The sequence below is a fragment of the Phoca vitulina genome, unplaced genomic scaffold, assembly GCF_004348235.1.
Source record: "Phoca vitulina isolate PV1807 unplaced genomic scaffold, GSC_HSeal_1.0 scaffold5, whole genome shotgun sequence".
In the NCBI taxonomy this organism is placed as follows: domain Eukaryota; kingdom Metazoa; phylum Chordata; class Mammalia; order Carnivora; family Phocidae; genus Phoca; species Phoca vitulina.
In genome coordinates this window covers 58,465,085-58,484,605 of record NW_022589708.1, presented here as the reverse complement: position 1 = coordinate 58,484,605, position 19,521 = coordinate 58,465,085, and the positions used below count along the sequence as shown (strand labels likewise).

The window sequence follows — 19,521 nt, the reverse complement described above, 5'->3', positions numbered from 1 at the left end:
GAGGTGTCTGTTTTCTTAAAAAAAAAAAAAAAAGTCTAGGTAGTTTGAACTCCCCCTCCCCCTCCTTTTCCTTCTCCTTCTCCTTCCTCTTCTTTCTTCCAGCATTCACATTTTCTCAGTTTGGGGGCTTGGATCAAAGCAGTAGATTCAGTAAATATTTGCTTCTGCTGTTGATGGTGTTTCTCTCACTGACGCATTTGTAAAGGAAGGTCTGACCCTGCATTCTCTGTGTCACCCTCCTCTCCCCTCAGCTCATTCAGAGCCTGTGTCACCGAAAGGCAGGGGGCGGTTGGCCAGAGGATGGCCTGAGGAGCGTCTTACCCTCCCTGCAGGTGTCATTCACAAGGACTTCAGAAGAGGAGTTCCCAGAACAAAGAGTCTGCAGAGTTCCCGAAGGCATCTGATTCTGGCCAATCCCCAGGGATTAAGTAGGCAGGAAGAACTCAGGTTTGTCTGTCACTTTGGTAGCAGCCTTAGCCAAGAAAGGTGGAGCTTCCCTGCCCTGTATTCGTCTTAATGTATATCCATCAATTAGGGCATACTTTGGGCATCATTATAGTAGCATGAATGGTGGCCTTCCCCAGCATGTTTAAGATAAAATTTTAAACAAATTTTCAGAAACACACATGTGTGCAACAAAGCACGAGTGTTATCCAGAACCTTCTCTCAGATTTACCAACTAGAATTTGGGTTTTAGATTTGGACTATTGTCTTCCTAGGTGTCTGTCTGAGATTCTCTCTCCCTCTCCCTCTGCCCCTCCCCCCATGCACTCTCTCTCAAATAAATAAATCTTTATTTTTTTTAAGATTTTATTTATTTATTTGATAGAGAGAGACACAGCGAGAGAGGGAACACAAGCAGGGGGAGTGGGAGAGGGAGAAGCAGGCTTCCCGCTGAGCAGGGAGCCCGATGCGGGGCTCGATCCCAGGACCCTGGGACCATGACCTGAGCCCAAGACAGACGCTTAACGACTGAGCCACCCAGACGCCCCTGAAACAAATAAATCTTTAAAAAAATAAAGGTCTCTCAACTGCCAAAAAAAAAAAAATTTAAAAAAACCTTCAATTTTAAGATACTTAGTTCTGTTACCATTGCTGTAAAAGCTTGAGGGAGGTAAAAAGTTCCATTCCAAGTAGTGGTCTTGGGGACAGAACTCTGCCCAGAGCCCGGGACGTGTGGCTCAAGTCTCAACTAACATCAACTTATGTGACCTGCTCAGTGCCTGGGGTGGACCGTTACTTTCAGGGCCCCAGTGAGCCACGCCTCCTGGTCCTCATGCCCTGTGCCGACCCCTCTCACGGGGACCCTGGGCCTGGCCGAGGCATTGGCATTGGCCGGCGAGCCCCGGGCAAGCCTGACGCGAGGGGAGGCTGGCAGAGCATGCGCACACGGGGCCTGTCCTCTGGGAGCATTCCCGTTCAGAGCCCTGGCCACCAAGTCGCGCGGCCCGACTGCCCTGCTGGAGAGACCACGCGGACAGATGCCTGCAAGCCCCCAGCCGTGTCAGCCATCTAAGCTGAGACGCCGAAGTCTGAATGAAGCTGCTCCAGCGTCCGCGTCCCAGTGTCCGGCTGTGCCTTGCTCACAGCCGACCCACCAGCTGTGCGCGGCCGCGAGTGACTTCAGCCAGGCCCGCGGGGAGCACAGCTGACCAGCTGTGTGTCGCCCAGACTCCTGGCCTACAGCAGACTTCTGCTTTTTGTAAAAGAAAACACTTCTTTCCACCTCATACCCCCACAAGCATCTGAGCTCTCCATAGATGACACTCGAGTGTGTAATTTCAGCAGACACGGGGTCCTTTAGTAAGGCCGCTTCAGAGTCAAAACGAACCAGGAATGGCAGAATTTCTTGTCAACAGAAATGCTTGTATCTGAGAAATAGTTCTTTGCATTTTTAATATTGTTCTTCTGTCCTTCTAGATGCTTCCCCAAATATTTCCTGGTTACGCATGTAGTATTTTCCAAAAACCTAAACCAATACCGGTTTCTGGATCCGCGACGTACACCTGAAGGCGCCCTCATAAACCTAGTACCAGAAATCTGTAAGAAGTGGACAAAGGGAGTGGTATGTGCCTGTTTTTGTCAGGACACTAGTGCTTCTAAATGGACCTTTCTTTCCTTTCTCTTCATGGGTATTTATGTCTGTCTCCCAACTAGACTCTAAGCTCCACGAGGGCAGGGTGTGTCTCTGGGTTTGCTCACCAGAGTGCCAGGCACACAGTAAGCTCTCAGAAATACTTGTCAGTGGGATGATGAGTCACTGGGATGTTCGGATGGAGAGTCCAGAGAACTGCCACCGGTCATCATCACAGATGAAACCAGTTTGGCCAGAGGTGGTGGCATGCTACACAGGAGCCTCGCTGCTTATGAGCTTAACATTCTTGAGATTTCATGGCATTAGGTACCCACAGTATCTTTGTGTCTTCTGGTTTAGCTCTTGCTTTCTTTTTTTGAAACTCTGGAGATTGGCCCATCAGACCGTACAAGGTACTTCAAACTGCTCAAACCACGCCACTGTCTCCATTTATTAGGAAGAGCCAGCTCTGATTCCATGTTCTCTACAGGCAAACAGTCTCCTTACTCCACTTTGTGCCCTGGGGATACATCCCAAGCTGAGCATCTTTTTTTTAAAGATGTATTTATTTATTTGCGAGAGAGAGAGCGCATGAAAGCAGGGGGAGGGGCAGAGGGAGAGAGAGAATCCTGAAGCAGGCTCCCTGGCAAGCAGGGAGCCTGATGGGGGGGCTCAATCCCAGGAACTCAAGACCATGACCCCAGCAAAACCAAAATTTGGCTGCCCAACCGACTGAGCCACCCAGGTGCCCCCTCCACCCCCAGGCTGAGCATCTTTAGGTGTGGGTGTCAGCATTGGGAGGGATCATAGCTTCTCCTGGTTCAACTTGGCCTGGACCCCAATTTCTGAATGTAGAAGCTCGCAGAAACACAATTGCCTTAACATCTAGAGTAGCTGGGAGCAAGGGGGAGAGTTATTCCAGAAAAGTCCTGGCTCATGTCCTTCTGAAAGACATGCGCTTTCCCTAACAAATTACTTTGTGCTATATCACCAAAGAGCTTCTGTACCAACATGGACTCCCCTTATTTCTTTCTCCTCCTCCAAAAGCTATATGGGTTTAGAAATAACATTTAGGAAAATGAGAAGCAATGCTCATGTATCTTAGTGTCACTAATGATAGAATTCATGTTTATAACGAAAAGTGTTGGCACAGAAATAAAGCTGACCAAACTGAAAAGATCTGGCAGACGAAGGCAGGAGAGGTTTGCAGGAACAGTAACTTGCTGGGTTATAGTCATTCTTATAGAAATGACTCTACGTGGTAAATTAAAATTAAAAACAGCTACATATCGGTAGATATGTATACTTGCTAGTCTTTTGAGTTACTTCTACCACCACATAGGAAACTCAAGCTTGATGGTATCATTGTAAAAACAAACAACATTTCACTGCTTTTCCACTGTGCGTAATCATTACAAATCACTGAAATTCCATGAATTTGTTGCATACTGAAACTTCACTCGAATGTCTCAGAAACATTTTTTGAAATACTGTAGCACTCCCTTGCCAATATTTTCCTTTTCGTATTGTGAGTTGTCGTCTAAAGTGTTCATAAAGTAAATGCTCAGGCTTCAGGGGAAGTTTGGTACCCAGGGTGGATGGTTGGGAGGTGCAGGGTGAGCCAGCCAGAGTCTGAATCAAATTGGAGCCTGAAGCCACCTAGAGGACCAATTCCAGCACAGATCGGAGTTCAACACTAGAACCAAAATGACAAATCAGAAATGACAAATGGAAATACGTCCAGATGCTACAGGGATGGCGAATAAGATTGGACTCTTTATCCCCAAAGGCTGCTTTTAGGAAATCTTTCTCAGGTACTCCTCATCTCCGTCAAGTCTTAAAACTAGCCCTTGGTGGAAGAACACACACTGCTCTAACACAATATCTTTGGGGTTCATCCCCAAGGAAAAGATGTAGAATGATGTTATGGGGTGGCTACTGGTACTAAATATATTAGTGAAAAATATTTAAAATGACTGTGGGAAAGGAATTTGATGCTTAAAGCCAAAAATGTTACAGAAAAGACAAAAATGGAGATGGGAACATATGAATTTACCTCTATTTTTCTTCACCAAAATCACTGAAATGAAAGTAAAGGATTTTTGTTTTATTTTAAACATAAGCTTGCAGGACAAAGAGAATGGAGGAATAAACAGCAACATTTTGGAAGCTGTGCCTGTGAAGGTGAGGCCCAGGAGCCTGCCGCTCTGCATGATGCTGTGCTCTCTGTTCTACACTGTTCCAGAATATCTGGTGCTGAGTAACCCTAGTTTATAGGGTTCCAACCCAAACCTCGAAACTCACTCTAGTAGTGTAATGAGGATCATGAAACAGTGCCTCCCAATTTCTAAGGGAAAATTATTCCCAATTTACAATTCTATACCTAACCAAACTATCAATTAAATGTGAAGGTAGAATAAAGACACTGGCAGATACCCACTCATGGTATCAAAACTGCTCCTCATCAACAGTCTTATCTGACAGTCATCCTGCTACCATGTACCCTCTCTCAGGAATCTTCTGAAAACTACGTCCCACTAAATAGAGAAGGACATGGGTTCCTAGAAACAGGGAATCTCCGGGGATAGTTGTGAAGGGTAGGTCCCAGAAGATGTACCTGTGCAGCATGTCTAGTGAGCAACTGGTCCAGACTGGAGGTGGACAGAAGCTCTAAGAGGGATTTCTTCAATAAGAAGAATTTTTTTAAGATACCCAATGTGCTTGAGTGTATTGAGAGAAGGTTACACAACTTCAGGACAAGTTTGGCTACAGATTAGTAGTAAAATAGAAAACAAGCCAAAAAAAAAAGGCATTTTTTTTTTTTTTTAAAGAGAGAGAGAGTGTGTGAGTGGGGCGGGGAGGGGCAAAGGGAGAGGGAGAGAGAGAATCTTAAGCAGATTCCACACCCTGTGTGGAAGCCCAGTGCGGGTTATTGGGCTCCATCCCACAACCCTGAGATCATGATCTGAACCAAAATCAAGAGTCAGTTGCTTAACCGACTGAGCCACCTAGGCGCCCCAAAAGGCAATCTTTAAATTCAGAAAAATTCAATAAGGAGAGGAAAAGGAATCCTAGGGCACAACAGGACGAACTGTGATTAGCATTTACATAGTCATAATTACAGCTAATACTGATGCAACCAAAACAAAAATGTAACAGTATCGAAGATGGAGAAAGGGAAGTGTGTGGAGAGGGGAGTGAGGAGAAAGAAAGCTCTTCCATAATGGAAATTCAAAAGACAATGCCTAAAACTGAAAACTAATAAGGGACAACACAGGCATGTTACTGGGACATATAGAGATAAATGCAAAAGAATCAGTTAAAATACTTAAGCCTGGTTGCCTTTGTGGAGGGGTGATGTATAGGGTAGGGGGAATCTATTGTTTTGAAGTAAGGCTTTTAGAGCTATTTATCATTTAAAATTGTAGGTATAATTTTACTAAAAAATGACTAAATTGATAATAATGGGAGTCCTTGAATTTATTACTGTAAAATCAACCAACATGTCAAATGTGTGCTTACATTAGAAACAAAACTGAAAAAATGGGGGGGGGGAAAGTCCAGACACTGTTTGATTAGGCCCTTGAGGCATTCTTTTTTTTTTTTTAAGATTTTATTTTTTCTTGACAGAGAGAGACAGCGAGAGACGGAACACAAGCAGGGAGGAGTGGGAGAGGGAGAAGGAGGCTTCCCACAGAGCAGGAAGCCGATGCGGGGCTTGATCCCAGGACCCTGAGATCCTGACCCAGGCCGAAAGGAGACACTTAACAACTGAGCCACCCAGGTGCCCCAGCCCTTGAGACATTCTTAACTAGTATTTAAGAAATCATTTCACTTCCCAGACTCTCCTATTTCCAGATTTGGAGAGAGTGTGCTACATAGATGAGATCTGAGTTCCTTTGAAATTTGAGTCTATTTAAATGCAGTTCATTGAACACAGTAAATACATTTATGGACCAGCTTCTACATATTTTAATGTAAAATATTCCATTTTAAATGGGCCTCATTTTCAACAGGTACTTACTAATGGGGCTTGTTTTACTCGGGGACAAGATATTCAAAAGATCAGCCTAAATGATAGAAAAGTTCCGTACAGTATTGAATAGATCCAGCTATGACCAAATCCCATCCCACAAGTGAACTTTTGATTGACTGATGACTAGCCCAGCTAGGTGTAACTCTGTAGATATTCCATTACCTTTTGGATAACAGGTGGAAAAAATTATTGCAGGTTGAAGGTTTACAAAATGGTCTGGCTGATTCATATGGATCAGTAATCTGAAGAACGAACGAACAAAACCAAGCAGAAGCTATAGGTTATAATATTTTCCCCTCTAAATTAAAACTGGAGAAGTAAGATTGCAAACTGCTTTTGATTTATTCACCCTACAGCTAAGTTCTTTAAAAGATCTGAAGATGATACAGGGGGATTTGTCATCTTTAAATTTGGTACCTGGTCATAAAAATGGCCTCAGGTGTCAAGGTTATACTAGATGAAATGGTCCTTCCATCTGATACAGTAAGACATGTGTAGTGAAATACACACTTTCACTTACTTGATGGTTTATGTCAGTGGTTTGCAGCTGGGGGTGACTTTATCCCCTAAGGAACACCTTTGATTGTCTTCTGGATGGGGAGTTGTTACTGACATCTAGTGGGTGGAGACCAGGGCTACAGCTAAATGTTCTACAATGCAGGGGACAAGCCCTCACAGCAAAGAATCACCTGGCTCAAAATGCTAATAGCACCAAGGTTTGGGAAACCCTTGTCCACGCTAATTTTCTGGTGTTCAAAAAATGAAAGACAAAAATCTAGCAAATCTAGTGCCACCATTCTAAAATATTAGTAAAGGGTTTTCTGGTGCATCATTCAGGTAGAATTTTGAATATAACGCCCGGCTTTAAACTTGTGCTTAGAGGTAACGTACAAGGTCAACTCTGGAAAATAAAGATTATGCATTCAGTCTGCTGCTGAATAGATTCCTTAAACTTCTCAAAATTTAATGTTATGATTTTTGACAGTGAAAACTTAATTTCTTCTATTTTAAAAAGTGTCCAAAGCAAATTACACTGCTCCCATTGGGGGTGGAGAAACTCGCACAGCGTTTGGCATGTAGGTGCTCAGGAGATGAATAAATGGTATACATCTACATGTTGGCCTGAGATAACAGAGGCCTAAGTTCCAGAGTCAGTAAGTTGTAAGGTGGCCTGAGCTGCAACTAGGAGTCCCTTCTTAGGGTGGAGGAGGAGGCAGCCGTCCATAATCCAAGTTAGGACACTCCCTTCACTGTGTTAGCACAACGGCCACAGTATAACTGGTAGACCAGTCTGCTCAACTATAAAGAAGTTAGAAAACCCACAAAGATTCGGGCCCAATAAGCCTTCTCTGCAAACCAGAACTAGGTTACCCAGGTTAGTGCCCCTAGTTACCTTTTCCCAATAGGAAAAGTATCACAGGCTAAGGAGAATGAAGAAATTTGACAAAGGATAATAAAGTAAATGAAACAGGCTGGCTCTAAGTCTTTCTTAGAAGCAGGCATAATCATAGCTCTCTGGGTAATGGTCCTGGGAGGCTCTCTGGTTGGCCTTTAAAACAGTGCTGCTCTGGCAGGAAGCATGAATATTCTTTCAGGAACCCACGATGTGCCCTTGAAAGCAAATGTAGAAAAGATGTGTAAGGAAAGAAAAATTCTCCCTTCTTCCCTTCTAGGTTCTTTGGCTGGCCTAAGGATTAAACTGACTTAAGACAAATTAAGAGGAGAAAAACAAATTTAATTCTGTACAAACAGGAGTGCATAGAAATATGAGACTCAAAGAAGTGACCAAGCAGGCAGCTTTTATACCTTTTGAAAAACAAAGAAACAATCACTTGTGAAGAACTGACAAAGGGGCTTGGGGTTGGGGTAGCAAATTAATGAAGAAGTGACAAAGCGGTGTATATAGCCTTCTCAGGCCTGAGTTCCCCTTTTGGGTGATGAGGGTCCTTTTACCCTCTGGGTGCAGGGAGGGGCCCCTTCACATAGGGAATTTATTTCAGGGGGACCAAGGAGTGTCCTTCTTGTAATGGCTATTTCTTAAATAATTTTAATTCAACATAATCCATATGCCAAAGTGGCATATTTTGCTCCCCTTCAGACCCACCTTTGAAACTGCAAGAAGATCATAATCCAGAAGCTAAGTTGGTAGATTCTTTTACGATTTCATTGAATTAATCTCTAAGTCTTGAAAATAGCTCAGTTCAGTTAAACAGTTGTGTCTCGTTTTAGGAGGTGTTGATGTAACTAGCCTCCCCACATTAGGCCTACACTGTGTGAGAAATTAGGTGTTGAATAAGGCATTTCTATGGAAACAAACAAACAAACAAAAAACCCCAAAGGTTAATGATTAGAACAAATTATAAACCAGCTTCTGAGCGCAGGGGCAGCCAGTCAAGAAAATTTCTAGAAGTTAGGGTCAAAGCATCTTTTGCAATTGGAATGTCTCTGATAACATCACCAGGTATTCAGGTGAACTTTCGGAGCGGCACAAGGACCCTCATCACCCAAAAGCAGGCATGAAGACTGCCGAAACATGAGTTATTGTGGCCATTTCTCTGAAGTTTATATCAAGCTGGTCACCTTCAGTTTGCCAGGCTTTGGGGAAAGGGCAGTTTTTGTTTTTCACGATTCTAAGTCAAAAGTGGGAGAAAATTGGAAAGGTTCGTTTTGACAGCTATAGCCAAATATCGGAGGAAACTAGAATTCAGGATCCAGTGGATATTTCCATCTTACAAGTGGAAAACAAAACCTCAAACTAATTAACAGCACTAGAATCTGATATTTCTACAGTGTATTACTGAAACATAATTTTTCTGTCTATCAAAGATAATCATGGTAAGACTAATTTGTTTGCAAATTAAATCTAATTTCAATACATTTGGCCCATTTACGTAAGTATAGCAAGAATAACAATTTTAATGAGATAGGCTCTTCTAAATCTGCTTTGCTGAAATTTTTCATAAGGAATCTCAGATGGAACTCTTAAAAGCTTCTCAAAGCTAGGAAGCCAAGCCAAGGACTTGCCATCAGACTTCACCTGCAATACCTATAAATCTGGGTGAATTCCTCTCTTCTCAAGGTCCCCAAAATATCCTGAGGTTCCTGAGTCTGCCAGGAAGTAACCTTCCTCACTCACCTAGTAAGGGTGCTAGGAACCCTGTAAGCAAGGTACTAGAACTCCTTTTCCAAAGGGCTTTGTTGTTTATTGGCTCCATAAAGTCAACCCTAGTTTCTTAAACTTGTGTGGTCATATCTGAGTCTATGTATAGCTCTCATATATGACATTCCAGTCAAAGCCTCAGTAATGTAACCAATGTTTCCACTCATGCTCATTATAAGAATAGATTCTTATTGAACTTATGCAAATAACGGTATTTCCATAAAAATAAGAATACTCACTAACAGTTTTTAAATTATGGAGGCATGAGGTAGGGAGAAAAAGTAATTGTTTCAATTTTGCTTATAAAGGAATAATTAAACAAATTGCTGTAAATCATAGATAACTTAAGAGAAAAGAGAAGTTTTCCTGAAATCTGGAAAAACCAAACATTAAAAAAAAAACAACAGCAATGTCCAAACAAAAAAGTCATAAATTATGATCATCTTCCTCAGTTGATTCAGTCCCACGTAATTAATATTTGTTCTGTTTGAATCCAGTTTTTTTGTTAGTTCTGGAAATTCTTACCCAGATCAGTTGGATGCTGTTAAAGTTATTAGAAACCTGTATCCTACAGTACTTGTTAGAGTCCATTCATGAATTCCCTTGAAGATGAAGCACTTTTGAAGGAAAACTTTTACAAAAGCATCCAAGTGAAACAATAACCGTCTGTAAATGATAAAAGACTTAAAAATGGCCATAAAGATCTGATAGAGTTCATTACAATGCAATTGACAAGAAAATCGGATTATACCTGGGACATACAACATTTTAAGATAATAACTAGGATTACAGTGATAACATTATCCTGGACATCTGATTTCTAGGAATTTCATATAATTTCTGGAACACTTGGATACCTGTACAAACACAACATAAAGAAAGCTTGATATTTCTTATTTGACAACACTTCCCATGTAATTTAGCGTATCACATAAACCAATTCATTTAGGATCTCTTTTTATAAAGAAAGAAAACAAATCTTTTGAGATGTTTCAGGGACCCTCTGGAAAATTCCAACTTACTTTCTTGGTCAAAAAAGTTTATTTAGAAATTGATTTTGAAAAGTTTGTCAAAAATATCAAAAGGTTGGGACATTTGACTAAATAGGATCACAGATAATTTGAAATAATAATTATCTATTTAACCAAGTGACAAAAGATTTTAAAGGCAAATACAAAAGGTTACATCGTTTTAAGAAAAATTCAGCTCTTAATGTTAAGACTCAGTTAAGTAATCAAAGATCTGATAAAGACAACATGAAGCACAGGAAATTACTTTAGTAAAACATAACATCTTTGCTTTCCAGGCAGATTACTTAAAAGGTAAAGAAAACCATTCATAATATCTTATCAAGAGCAGACTAATAGTCCAAGAAAACTTTGTCCTTTTAGCAAATGAAAGAAAATTACATTAGCAGGCTATTAAAACAAAAAAGCAAGTTTATTATTTTTAAAAACCCTTATAACAATTCAATTTTTAGCCAATGTGACTACAAAAGGTAAAATTTTCTTTCTTTCTTCTTTCTCTCTCTCTCTTTTCTTTCTTTCTCAAAAATTTTTTCCTTCCTTCCTTCCTTCCTTCCTTCCTTCCTTTCCTCCCTCCCTTCTCTCCTTCCTTCCCTCCCTCCCTTCTTTCCTTCCCTCCCTCCCTCCCTCCCTTCCTTCCTTCCTTCCTTCCTTCCTTTCCTTCCTCTCTGTCTCTTTTTCTTTTCCCAAACTTCTATGTCCTTAGTTTGTCCTTTATTTTTCTCTTTTCCATTCTGTAATGACCATTCTGAAATAACCAGCTTTACTTTAGGACAAAATTTATTCTTTTCCCTTAGCTAAAATACATCTCCATACCTCATACCTTTTCTTAGCTAAAAACACATCCTAGTTTCCTTGCAATACAGAGTTGTTCTTATTATTTCTAGTAGCTTTAATTTACATATATTAGAAGCTTCCTATAGCTGCATTCACAGGGTGGTTCTCAACTTCCAAGGTTATCACAAGCACCTGGAGAGCTGTGAAACAGATTGCTGGGCCCCGCGCCCAGTTTCTGATTCAACAGGTCTCAATGGACCTTAAGAATTTGCATCTCTAACAAGTCCCCAGGTGATGCTAATGTTGCTGGTCCAGGGGCCCCACTCTGAGAATCAGTCTCTATTACTTGGTTACATGCTTCTCTCTTCCACTGACTGTGAGCTTCTTCTTACACATCTCATCTCCAGGGTCTAGAATGTGTCCAGCAGTCATTTAATCAATCAACAAATACTTATTGAATGCCTATTATGTGCCAGGCACTATCATAGGCACTGGATTTACAGCTTAAAAAATTTATATATTTATATATATATATATATATATATAAAATTTATACACATATAATTTATATGTATATAATATATGTATATACATATGAATGTGTGCATGTATATATGTGTGTGTGTGTGTGTGTGTGTGTGTATTCCTGCCCTCATAGAGCTTTCTTCTGGTACTACACAGGAATTCTCAATAAATGTTGAAAACTGATCAGTTGTAAAGAAGGAAATATGGCATTATCATGAAAATTTTCATAGTGCTTGGAAATATCAATTTTCCCATTTCCCAATCCTAGTTTTCCTCATTTTATGTTTCCCCCTTCTGATATCCCCCTCAACATCCAACACATAAATCCATAAACCTGACATTATACCAGGCTGTGGGGTCTTAAGAAATATTTGCTGATTGATTTATAAAATATTTGATGTGGATGACATATCAGTTAAAAAAACAATTCTAACATGAATTTAAGCTTGTATAAATTATATATGGAAGCAACTGGGAGGATGTAAGCAAATCTCAGTATTTTCATATTGATAAATATTTTAGAATACTTAACTACTAGTTTTCGAATTAGCCTTAGTTATCTCTAAGGATATCTTTCCTCCCCTCTCAATATTTATGGCAGTTCTCGACTGCCTGGTATGAGGACTTTGAACTCCCAGTGGACCTAAGTGGGCTGCTGTACAAACAGGGACATCAGCCAACATTTGGATTGTCCTGTGAACAATTCTGAGAAACTGGTAGGAGGCCTTGTGAGGCCATGTGGTGCTGTGGAAGGGCTGGGAATAACAGCAGAGGCAAATCTGATTATCTCTACATTGTCAAGGCAGGTGCTCCACAGGATGTCCCACCCAGGCCGGCGGGCCATGGGCTATGCACTCCCTCCCTAACTCCAGGAAAGTGCAAAGCACGTGCCTTCATCTTTGGACTAATTCTCTGAAAGTTTCTCAGGAAATAAAAATGAGAGGTCTCACAAATAGCAATTGGGAATGTAAAGGAATTGATCATAATGTTTACTTGAGATTTTCAGTATTCTTAAGGTTTACGAATATTTTTAAAGATCTTCCAAGCCATGAGACACTCTGTTAACCGTATGAAGGGAAAAATGGGCAGCATTTATAAATGGAATTTGACAAAGGGTAGTTTCAATATTCTAGACTAAAATATTTCCTCACCGTTAACATCATAAGCAAATTTGGTGTTGTTAGTGATTTCAAGAGTCAGTGATATCAAATAGCAGTACTGCCTCAGAATAATATTCTCTTTCTACTCCTACCCCAAATCAGTGATTTAACACCCTAGTCCAACAAATCACTGTTATTTCTATATATCGAAAGATTTTTTAACAAATTAATAACGCTGTTAGGAATATACTTTTATAATGGGGATCAGGTATGCCACCTTCATTTTTTATGATTCAATCCTAATTAAATTCTGATTATTAAAAAGCTTTAGATGTAAATGTGAGCTTTTGGTGAGCTATACACTGACTGAAAAATGGCCAGGTTATCATTTATTTCCCTGGAGCAGTTTACTAATTATCACTTTCATAATCTGAAGGAATTAATATTTTTTAAAAGGTGTATAAGTTTCTGCTGAGATGTGACCTCCAGTGAACCAGCCCCTTTCAAAAAACTGGCTAATATAAAGATAAGACAGGGAGAAATTAACCTCTACAGGTGATTAAATTTGTCTCATTAAATCATTGCTACCTCATTTAAGGTAATAAAAGAACACACCACCCTATTCTGGAAAACACACGAATCTAAACTAAAAATATTCTCATTAACGTCATCCATATGGTAGTAATAACTTATCTTCCTTACAATTTTTCTCAGTTATTCACAAAATCCACCCTTATTTTCTGAGTTAACAAGGATGAATTTTAAAATGTGCAATGCAAATTCTCGAGGCCTCACTCCAGTTTAGACAGGACTTCTTAGTGGTTTCCAAGACACAGCTTTTTGTTTTGGTGCTGTTCTTCACCCGAAGGTAAGGGTCTCAACACACCATCTAGTGTTCAAGAATAACTTAATATTAGGAAAACTTCACTTCAAACACACAGGTATTAAAGTCATAGCGGTTGTAAGATCAAAATAATGCTTAAGTTAAAAAGGAACATTCATTTTATTTTATCTTCAAATTCTCAACTGTTGAAGAACAGATTCTAGATAACCCACCCAGGCAGTGCAGTGTCTGCCCTATTAAAAAGTGGATTCACTCAACTCTGTAATCTATACTTTAAAAGGGCAAATTAATGATATATGAATTCTATTGCAACAAAGTTGTTACAAAATTGAAAGAGATAGGAAGATTTTTTGTTGATATAAAACATTTGTTCAAAAATATATACAAAACATGACCTTGCAGTTCAGTGAACAGTCACAAAGCAAACCTACATTTGACCATCACCCAGGCCAATAATGAAAACATCGCCAGCAAAGCAGAAGCCTTCCTCTTGCCCTCTCCCTATCACAACTTCTCCTTCCAATCTCAGGACTGCTAAGGACAGCATGTCTTCCTTTCCTTAGTGATCTAGGAACAATAAGCCCTGGATACGCATCCTTTATTGATTGTAAGTGGCAAATATCTCCTGTTCTACGGCTCGCCTTTGTACTCTTTCAATGATATCTTTTGATGACCAGATGTTCTTAATTTTAACATAGATAAATTAATTCATCCCTGTATGGTTAGTGCTCATTGTGTCCTTTCCCTGGGAGCAGGGAATTATTAACTGACCCCCTCAAACACTGTTACTGAAAGCACATTCTTTAATCAGATCCATATATATTTTTCTTTCTATTTTTTCACTTTTTTTCCCTGATTAATTTTTTCAAAAGATGGAGTAGGTAGGTATTTATTTTTTTCCAGATGGCATATAAAAAAACATACTACTTGAATAAATAAAGCTAAATTCAGAACACAAAAAATCAAGGTATCTATATGGAAACTATAGAATAGAAATTATTTTCGTAAAGACCTCTTCATTTCCTGATTTTTCAGGGTAATCAAATCATTGTTATTATCAAAAACTTTTTACTTATTATACTAAACTTCACAGCTCATATTTAAATATAATACTGTGGGGGTGTCTGGAGGGCACAGTTGGTTGAGCCACAGGTTTCTGCTCAAGTCGTGATCACAGGGTCATGAGACTGAGCCCCGTGCAGGGCTCTGCACTCAGCACAGAGTCTGCTTAAGACTCTCTCTCTCTAGTTAGATTATTCAAATAACCCGAGGATTTCCATTCTCTGACCCTACAAATCTCTACAAATGTGCCTTTACACAAATTAAACATCCTCTAATTTGGCCCTATAGCCATCTGTATTAATTATACACATTTTTCCTTTCTAACTGTTCCAACAAGTTTTAGTTTGGTATAGAAGAGCATTGTTGTTTACTGTTTCATATACATTTAATTTATATATTCAATGTGTACATGATCATTTGTATTAAACTGCAGATTCTATAGGACTGATTATAAACCAGCACTTTCCATCGAACCTAGCATATAGTAGATACACAAATGTTTGTGAACAAATTGAATGGCAAAAATCTAACCTGCAAAAAGAACATGTTTATCTACGACCACAACAATTTCTAACACCTGATCACTAAAACTCGCTATGTATCCTTTCTTCTCAACGAAGTTAAGCTTAATAAAAGACTTTTAAATACTTACTCTCTTTGCTTTCAGGCTCATTTTGTTCACGAACACAAGTTCCTGATGGATTCAGCTGCCACTGTAAAAGGGCACAAACCTTTTATATGTATGTTTAAGAAGGATTTAATAAATAGCATCTTAGCACCCTGCTGTCAAATATTAAAACTTTTTTTTTTACATGTAAGAATAAAGAGTTAGCATGTTCATACCAACCAAGCCCTAAAAATGACCCTGAATGATATGACTTCTGGGATCAGAATCAATATTCTCAGAGAAGGAAGGAACTTTAAAATCCTTTACCTTCATTTTAGAAGTATGGACGTGGAAGACCAGCGAAGTGTAGTGACTTGCCCAGGGTTACACTCTGAGAGCAGCAATAGAATTAAAACCTGAGTCAGCCTGGGCTCAACACTATAGAATTTCCACCATTCCACATTCCATCTCCAGGTCCTACAGCATCTTATGATAGCTACAGAAGGCCTAGATATTAAAGAATGAAAATATGACCCAGATTATCTTGCCTTTTAATATAGTCATATCACACCATAGATCATATCATATCTCCTCTGATTTCAGTTTTCCACCTCGACCATTCAGAAGGAAATAGGGAAGCTTGAGGGTTCTCAGAGAGTACCGAGAAGCCTGGAGCAGCTGAGAAGAAAAACTATGTGTAATCAGTACCTCATGGCACAGCCCTTCCTTTCTCACTTGGCTAGAAGTCCCCATCATCAGAATCACTAATGACTTGACCAAAAAGGCCTCATTAGGCACTCTCTCTAGAGAAGCACAATTCAGTGTGCAGTCCCTGGAGTCTCTTCCATAAGCACCAGTGAGTTCAACAGATCAACCAGCTAATATCATGATCCTTGGGGGTGGAATGAGATACCAGACAAACATTTTGCCAGGTGTAAAAAAGTCTTTGGAAAGGAAGGACATCTAGAACTGGTTGGTCGCCTATAGAAATGGGAGCACCAGGAAAAAGAGGATTTATAAGGGGTGGGAAATTATATATAAACTTAAAAAAAAAAGACATCTTTCAAAACATGTCAAACCACTAAAATCTATTAATTTGGGCAAAGTAAGAACTAATAACCCTGAATGTATATTTAAGGATAATCATAAAAAGACTATTTCTAACTGTAAGAAACTTAGAAGCCATTTAGGTAACTCATAACAGGGGAATGGGTAAATAAGTTATATTTATATGTTAGAATATTGTTGAATCATTAAACATTATTTTTGAAGAATTATCAATGACACAGAAAATATAGCAACATGTTAACATTAGTATCTATGAGTTATCAGAGGAATATTTGTTCTTTTTTATGTTCCTAGTCCTCTACATTGAGCATATATTGCTTTCATAATAAGAAAAAAGTAATACAACCTAATAGAGAAAAATCCACATGTATTAAATAGAAAAAAAAGTTTCTGAATAAATGGACATGGGCCTACACTGGTAAAATCTATTCCTGAAAATACTGTTGCTCAGTCCTAACCTAGTCTGCAACAGTCCCACAGAACAGAACCAATTATCACAAGGTATGTGGCAACACCTCAAAGAGAAAAGCAAAACTTTTCAAACAAAATTAATTTCAATTTGCTTTAATCTTAAAAATATCATTTTTGGGGCGTGCCTGGGTGGCTCAGCCGGTTAAGCGTCTGCCTTCGGCTCAGGTCATGGTCCCAGGGGCCTGGGATCGAGTCCTGCCTCGGGCTCCCTGCTCAGCGGGGAGCCTGCTTCTATCCTCTGCCTGTCGCTTCCCCGGCTTGTGTTCTCTCTCTCTCTGACAAATAAATAAATAAAATATTCAAAAAAATATCATTTTTTGGACACTCCTATACCACTCTTGACAATCTAAAAATAAGTATAATCATTACTGACATTCAAATTTAGAATGAATATTAGTTCATGTTAGTCACTGGTATTTACAAAACTAGGCATTTAGCGAAGCAGGTCGTTGACATCATTTACATAATCCTGCAAACCAGGCCAGAGGAGGGACAGGATGGGAAGGTGGAGAGAGCTGTCACTGGAAGGAGCACAGAGAAGAACCGTGTGCACCTGAGCGGGGTACTCCTGGCGGTCTCGGCTCATCTCTGCCCAGGGGACTCATTCCCTCTGTTTCTGTCACTGTATCTTCCTTTCTTCCGGTCTCTTCATGCTCTTTACAGTGGCAAAGCTACTCAAATCCACCAGTAAGCAACATATTTCAGAATTCACTTAATCTGTCAGTCACAGTCCTGAAGAGCTAGATCATTTCATCTTTATGGAGAAGTTGTGAAAAACCTATTTCTTCCCACTCCTCAGGAGGAATGAAGACACAGAAAACAAAAACAAAGAACTGGAGATTTCCCTTTGACTAGCTGGATGTAAGCTTCTGTTTACTTTTACAAAAGAGGCACCTCTCCCATCTCTCCTTTCTTTCAGGGCCCTCTTTTTCTTTTAAAAATCATGATAAACTTTAAATAAAACTGGAAATAAAAAACCAAAAATAAATGACAAAAATAAAAAGGATAAACATTTATGATACTTCACACACACACAGAAACTAGACAATATGTTTTATAGTTTTAAACTTCTAAATATAAATTAAAAATATAAATATATAAGTGTACGTATACATATATATAGACAGTTTAAAAAATATCTTTTTGGTGCCTTATATGTTCCAGGCACTGTGGACTCAAAACAGGAATGTAGACTGGAAATTTTTTTTAAGATTTATTTATTTATTTTAGAGAGAGAGAGTGAGTGGGGGGAGAGGGATAGAGGGAGAGAATCTCAAGCAGACTCCCTGCTGACGGCAAAGTCCAGCGTGGGGCTCAATCTCATGACCCTGAGATCATGACCTGAGCCGAAATCAAGAGTCGGTTGCTTAACCAACTGAGCCACCCAGGTGCCCCAGTAAACTTGAAATTTATAAACAGTTATATGCCTTTTATACCTACTGCAAGTTCTTGTATGTAAGTGTTACATTAAATGCCAGAATTATTATTAAAAAGTAGCATATGATTCTGGGCAGGATCCTTTTGCTCTATAGAACACTGGGACAACTGGTGAACTTTGGAACCTGTGGATGAAACAGCAGTAATGTATCAATGATAATTTCCTGAGTTTTGTTGTTGTATTATGGTTTTGTAGGAAAATCTACTGTTTGAGGAAATATATAACAAACTATTTGAGAGTGATCTGGTTATCAGGTCAACAAGCTACTCTCAAAGGTTTCTGGGGAAAAAAAAGTTCTTTGTAGCATTTTTGTAACTTTTCTGTATGTTTGCGATTGTTTCTAAAAAGAAGTTTTTAAAAACCTACATGCTGAAATAGTTAAAGTTCCAAGTTTCCCATGAACTATCTCAGTACTTTTTTTGAAATATCAAATATTAAATCCCTTCTTTTTCTGATTTTTTCCATGAGAAATGTGTCATGAGTGCACGTGTGCGTGCGTGTGTGTGTGTGTGTGTGTCCCTGTCTTTTGGGTAATCCTAAACTATTTTCACCTCTACCACCCGAACCAGAAGAGCGAGGGAAGAGGTGGGTCAAGGATTTTCTTTTGTTAGCCACCAGAGGGCACCAAAGGGACGATTAATTCAAGATCTGTAAGGTCAACTCTCTAGAGACATATAAATTCATTAAGACAGAGATTTTAAGCTGAACATTTGTAATTAGGTGAGTGCTTGCACATAAAAACAAACTCAGTGATAATAGTTTAAAGTGTGGGAATCACTAATTTAAAATATTCAGCAGGGTACCTAACAATATAATAGAAAGTATACTTGAATAAAATGTGTATCTACTTACTGTAAATTTGCTAACACCCTCAAGTTCCCCAAATCTCATGTAAGAGATGTCTGCCTTCTTTTTTCCAACATCTACATCCCCAGCATAGATCTGTTTTATGCCTGCACCTTTAATTAAAGGTACACACTCATCACATGGGCACTTTGTGACAAAAATCATAGTTCTTTCTTCTGGTTTTATTTCTTGACACCTACAAAAAATTTATAAATATTAGAAAGGTAGCTTCCAAAAGGGGAGTTATATTTTAGAGAAATCCTTAAACACTAAAATTGAGCTGATTTTAAAACAGATTTACATTATAAACAATAATAAACTTTATTCTTGCCGAATTAGTGAATATACAAAATATATAAACTCATAAAATGTTAATATACAATCTGAACATGACAATTATTATAATTAAAATTCATTTATTTATTCTAAGCAATCAGTAAGATGCTCGGTATTAGATTATAAATAAAAACGGGAAAAGACAGACACTG

General features: G+C 39.1%; 1 protein-coding gene across 1 annotated transcript in view; it reads right to left on the bottom strand.

The window, feature by feature from the left end:
- Window positions 1-11,680: 11,680 nt before the first annotated feature.
- Window positions 11,681-19,521, bottom strand: part of CDADC1 (cytidine and dCMP deaminase domain containing 1) — a 43,838-nt gene continuing 35,997 nt past the window's right edge. The window contains exons 8-10 of the mRNA XM_032403048.1: window positions 19,040-19,229; window positions 15,256-15,316; window positions 11,681-13,586 (exon numbers count right to left, since the gene is read on the bottom strand). Coding sequence (XP_032258939.1) covers window positions 13,513-13,586; window positions 15,256-15,316; window positions 19,040-19,229 — 325 coding nt within the window. The 3' untranslated portion in view covers window positions 11,681-13,512. The remainder of the gene's footprint in view (window positions 13,587-15,255; window positions 15,317-19,039; window positions 19,230-19,521) is intronic.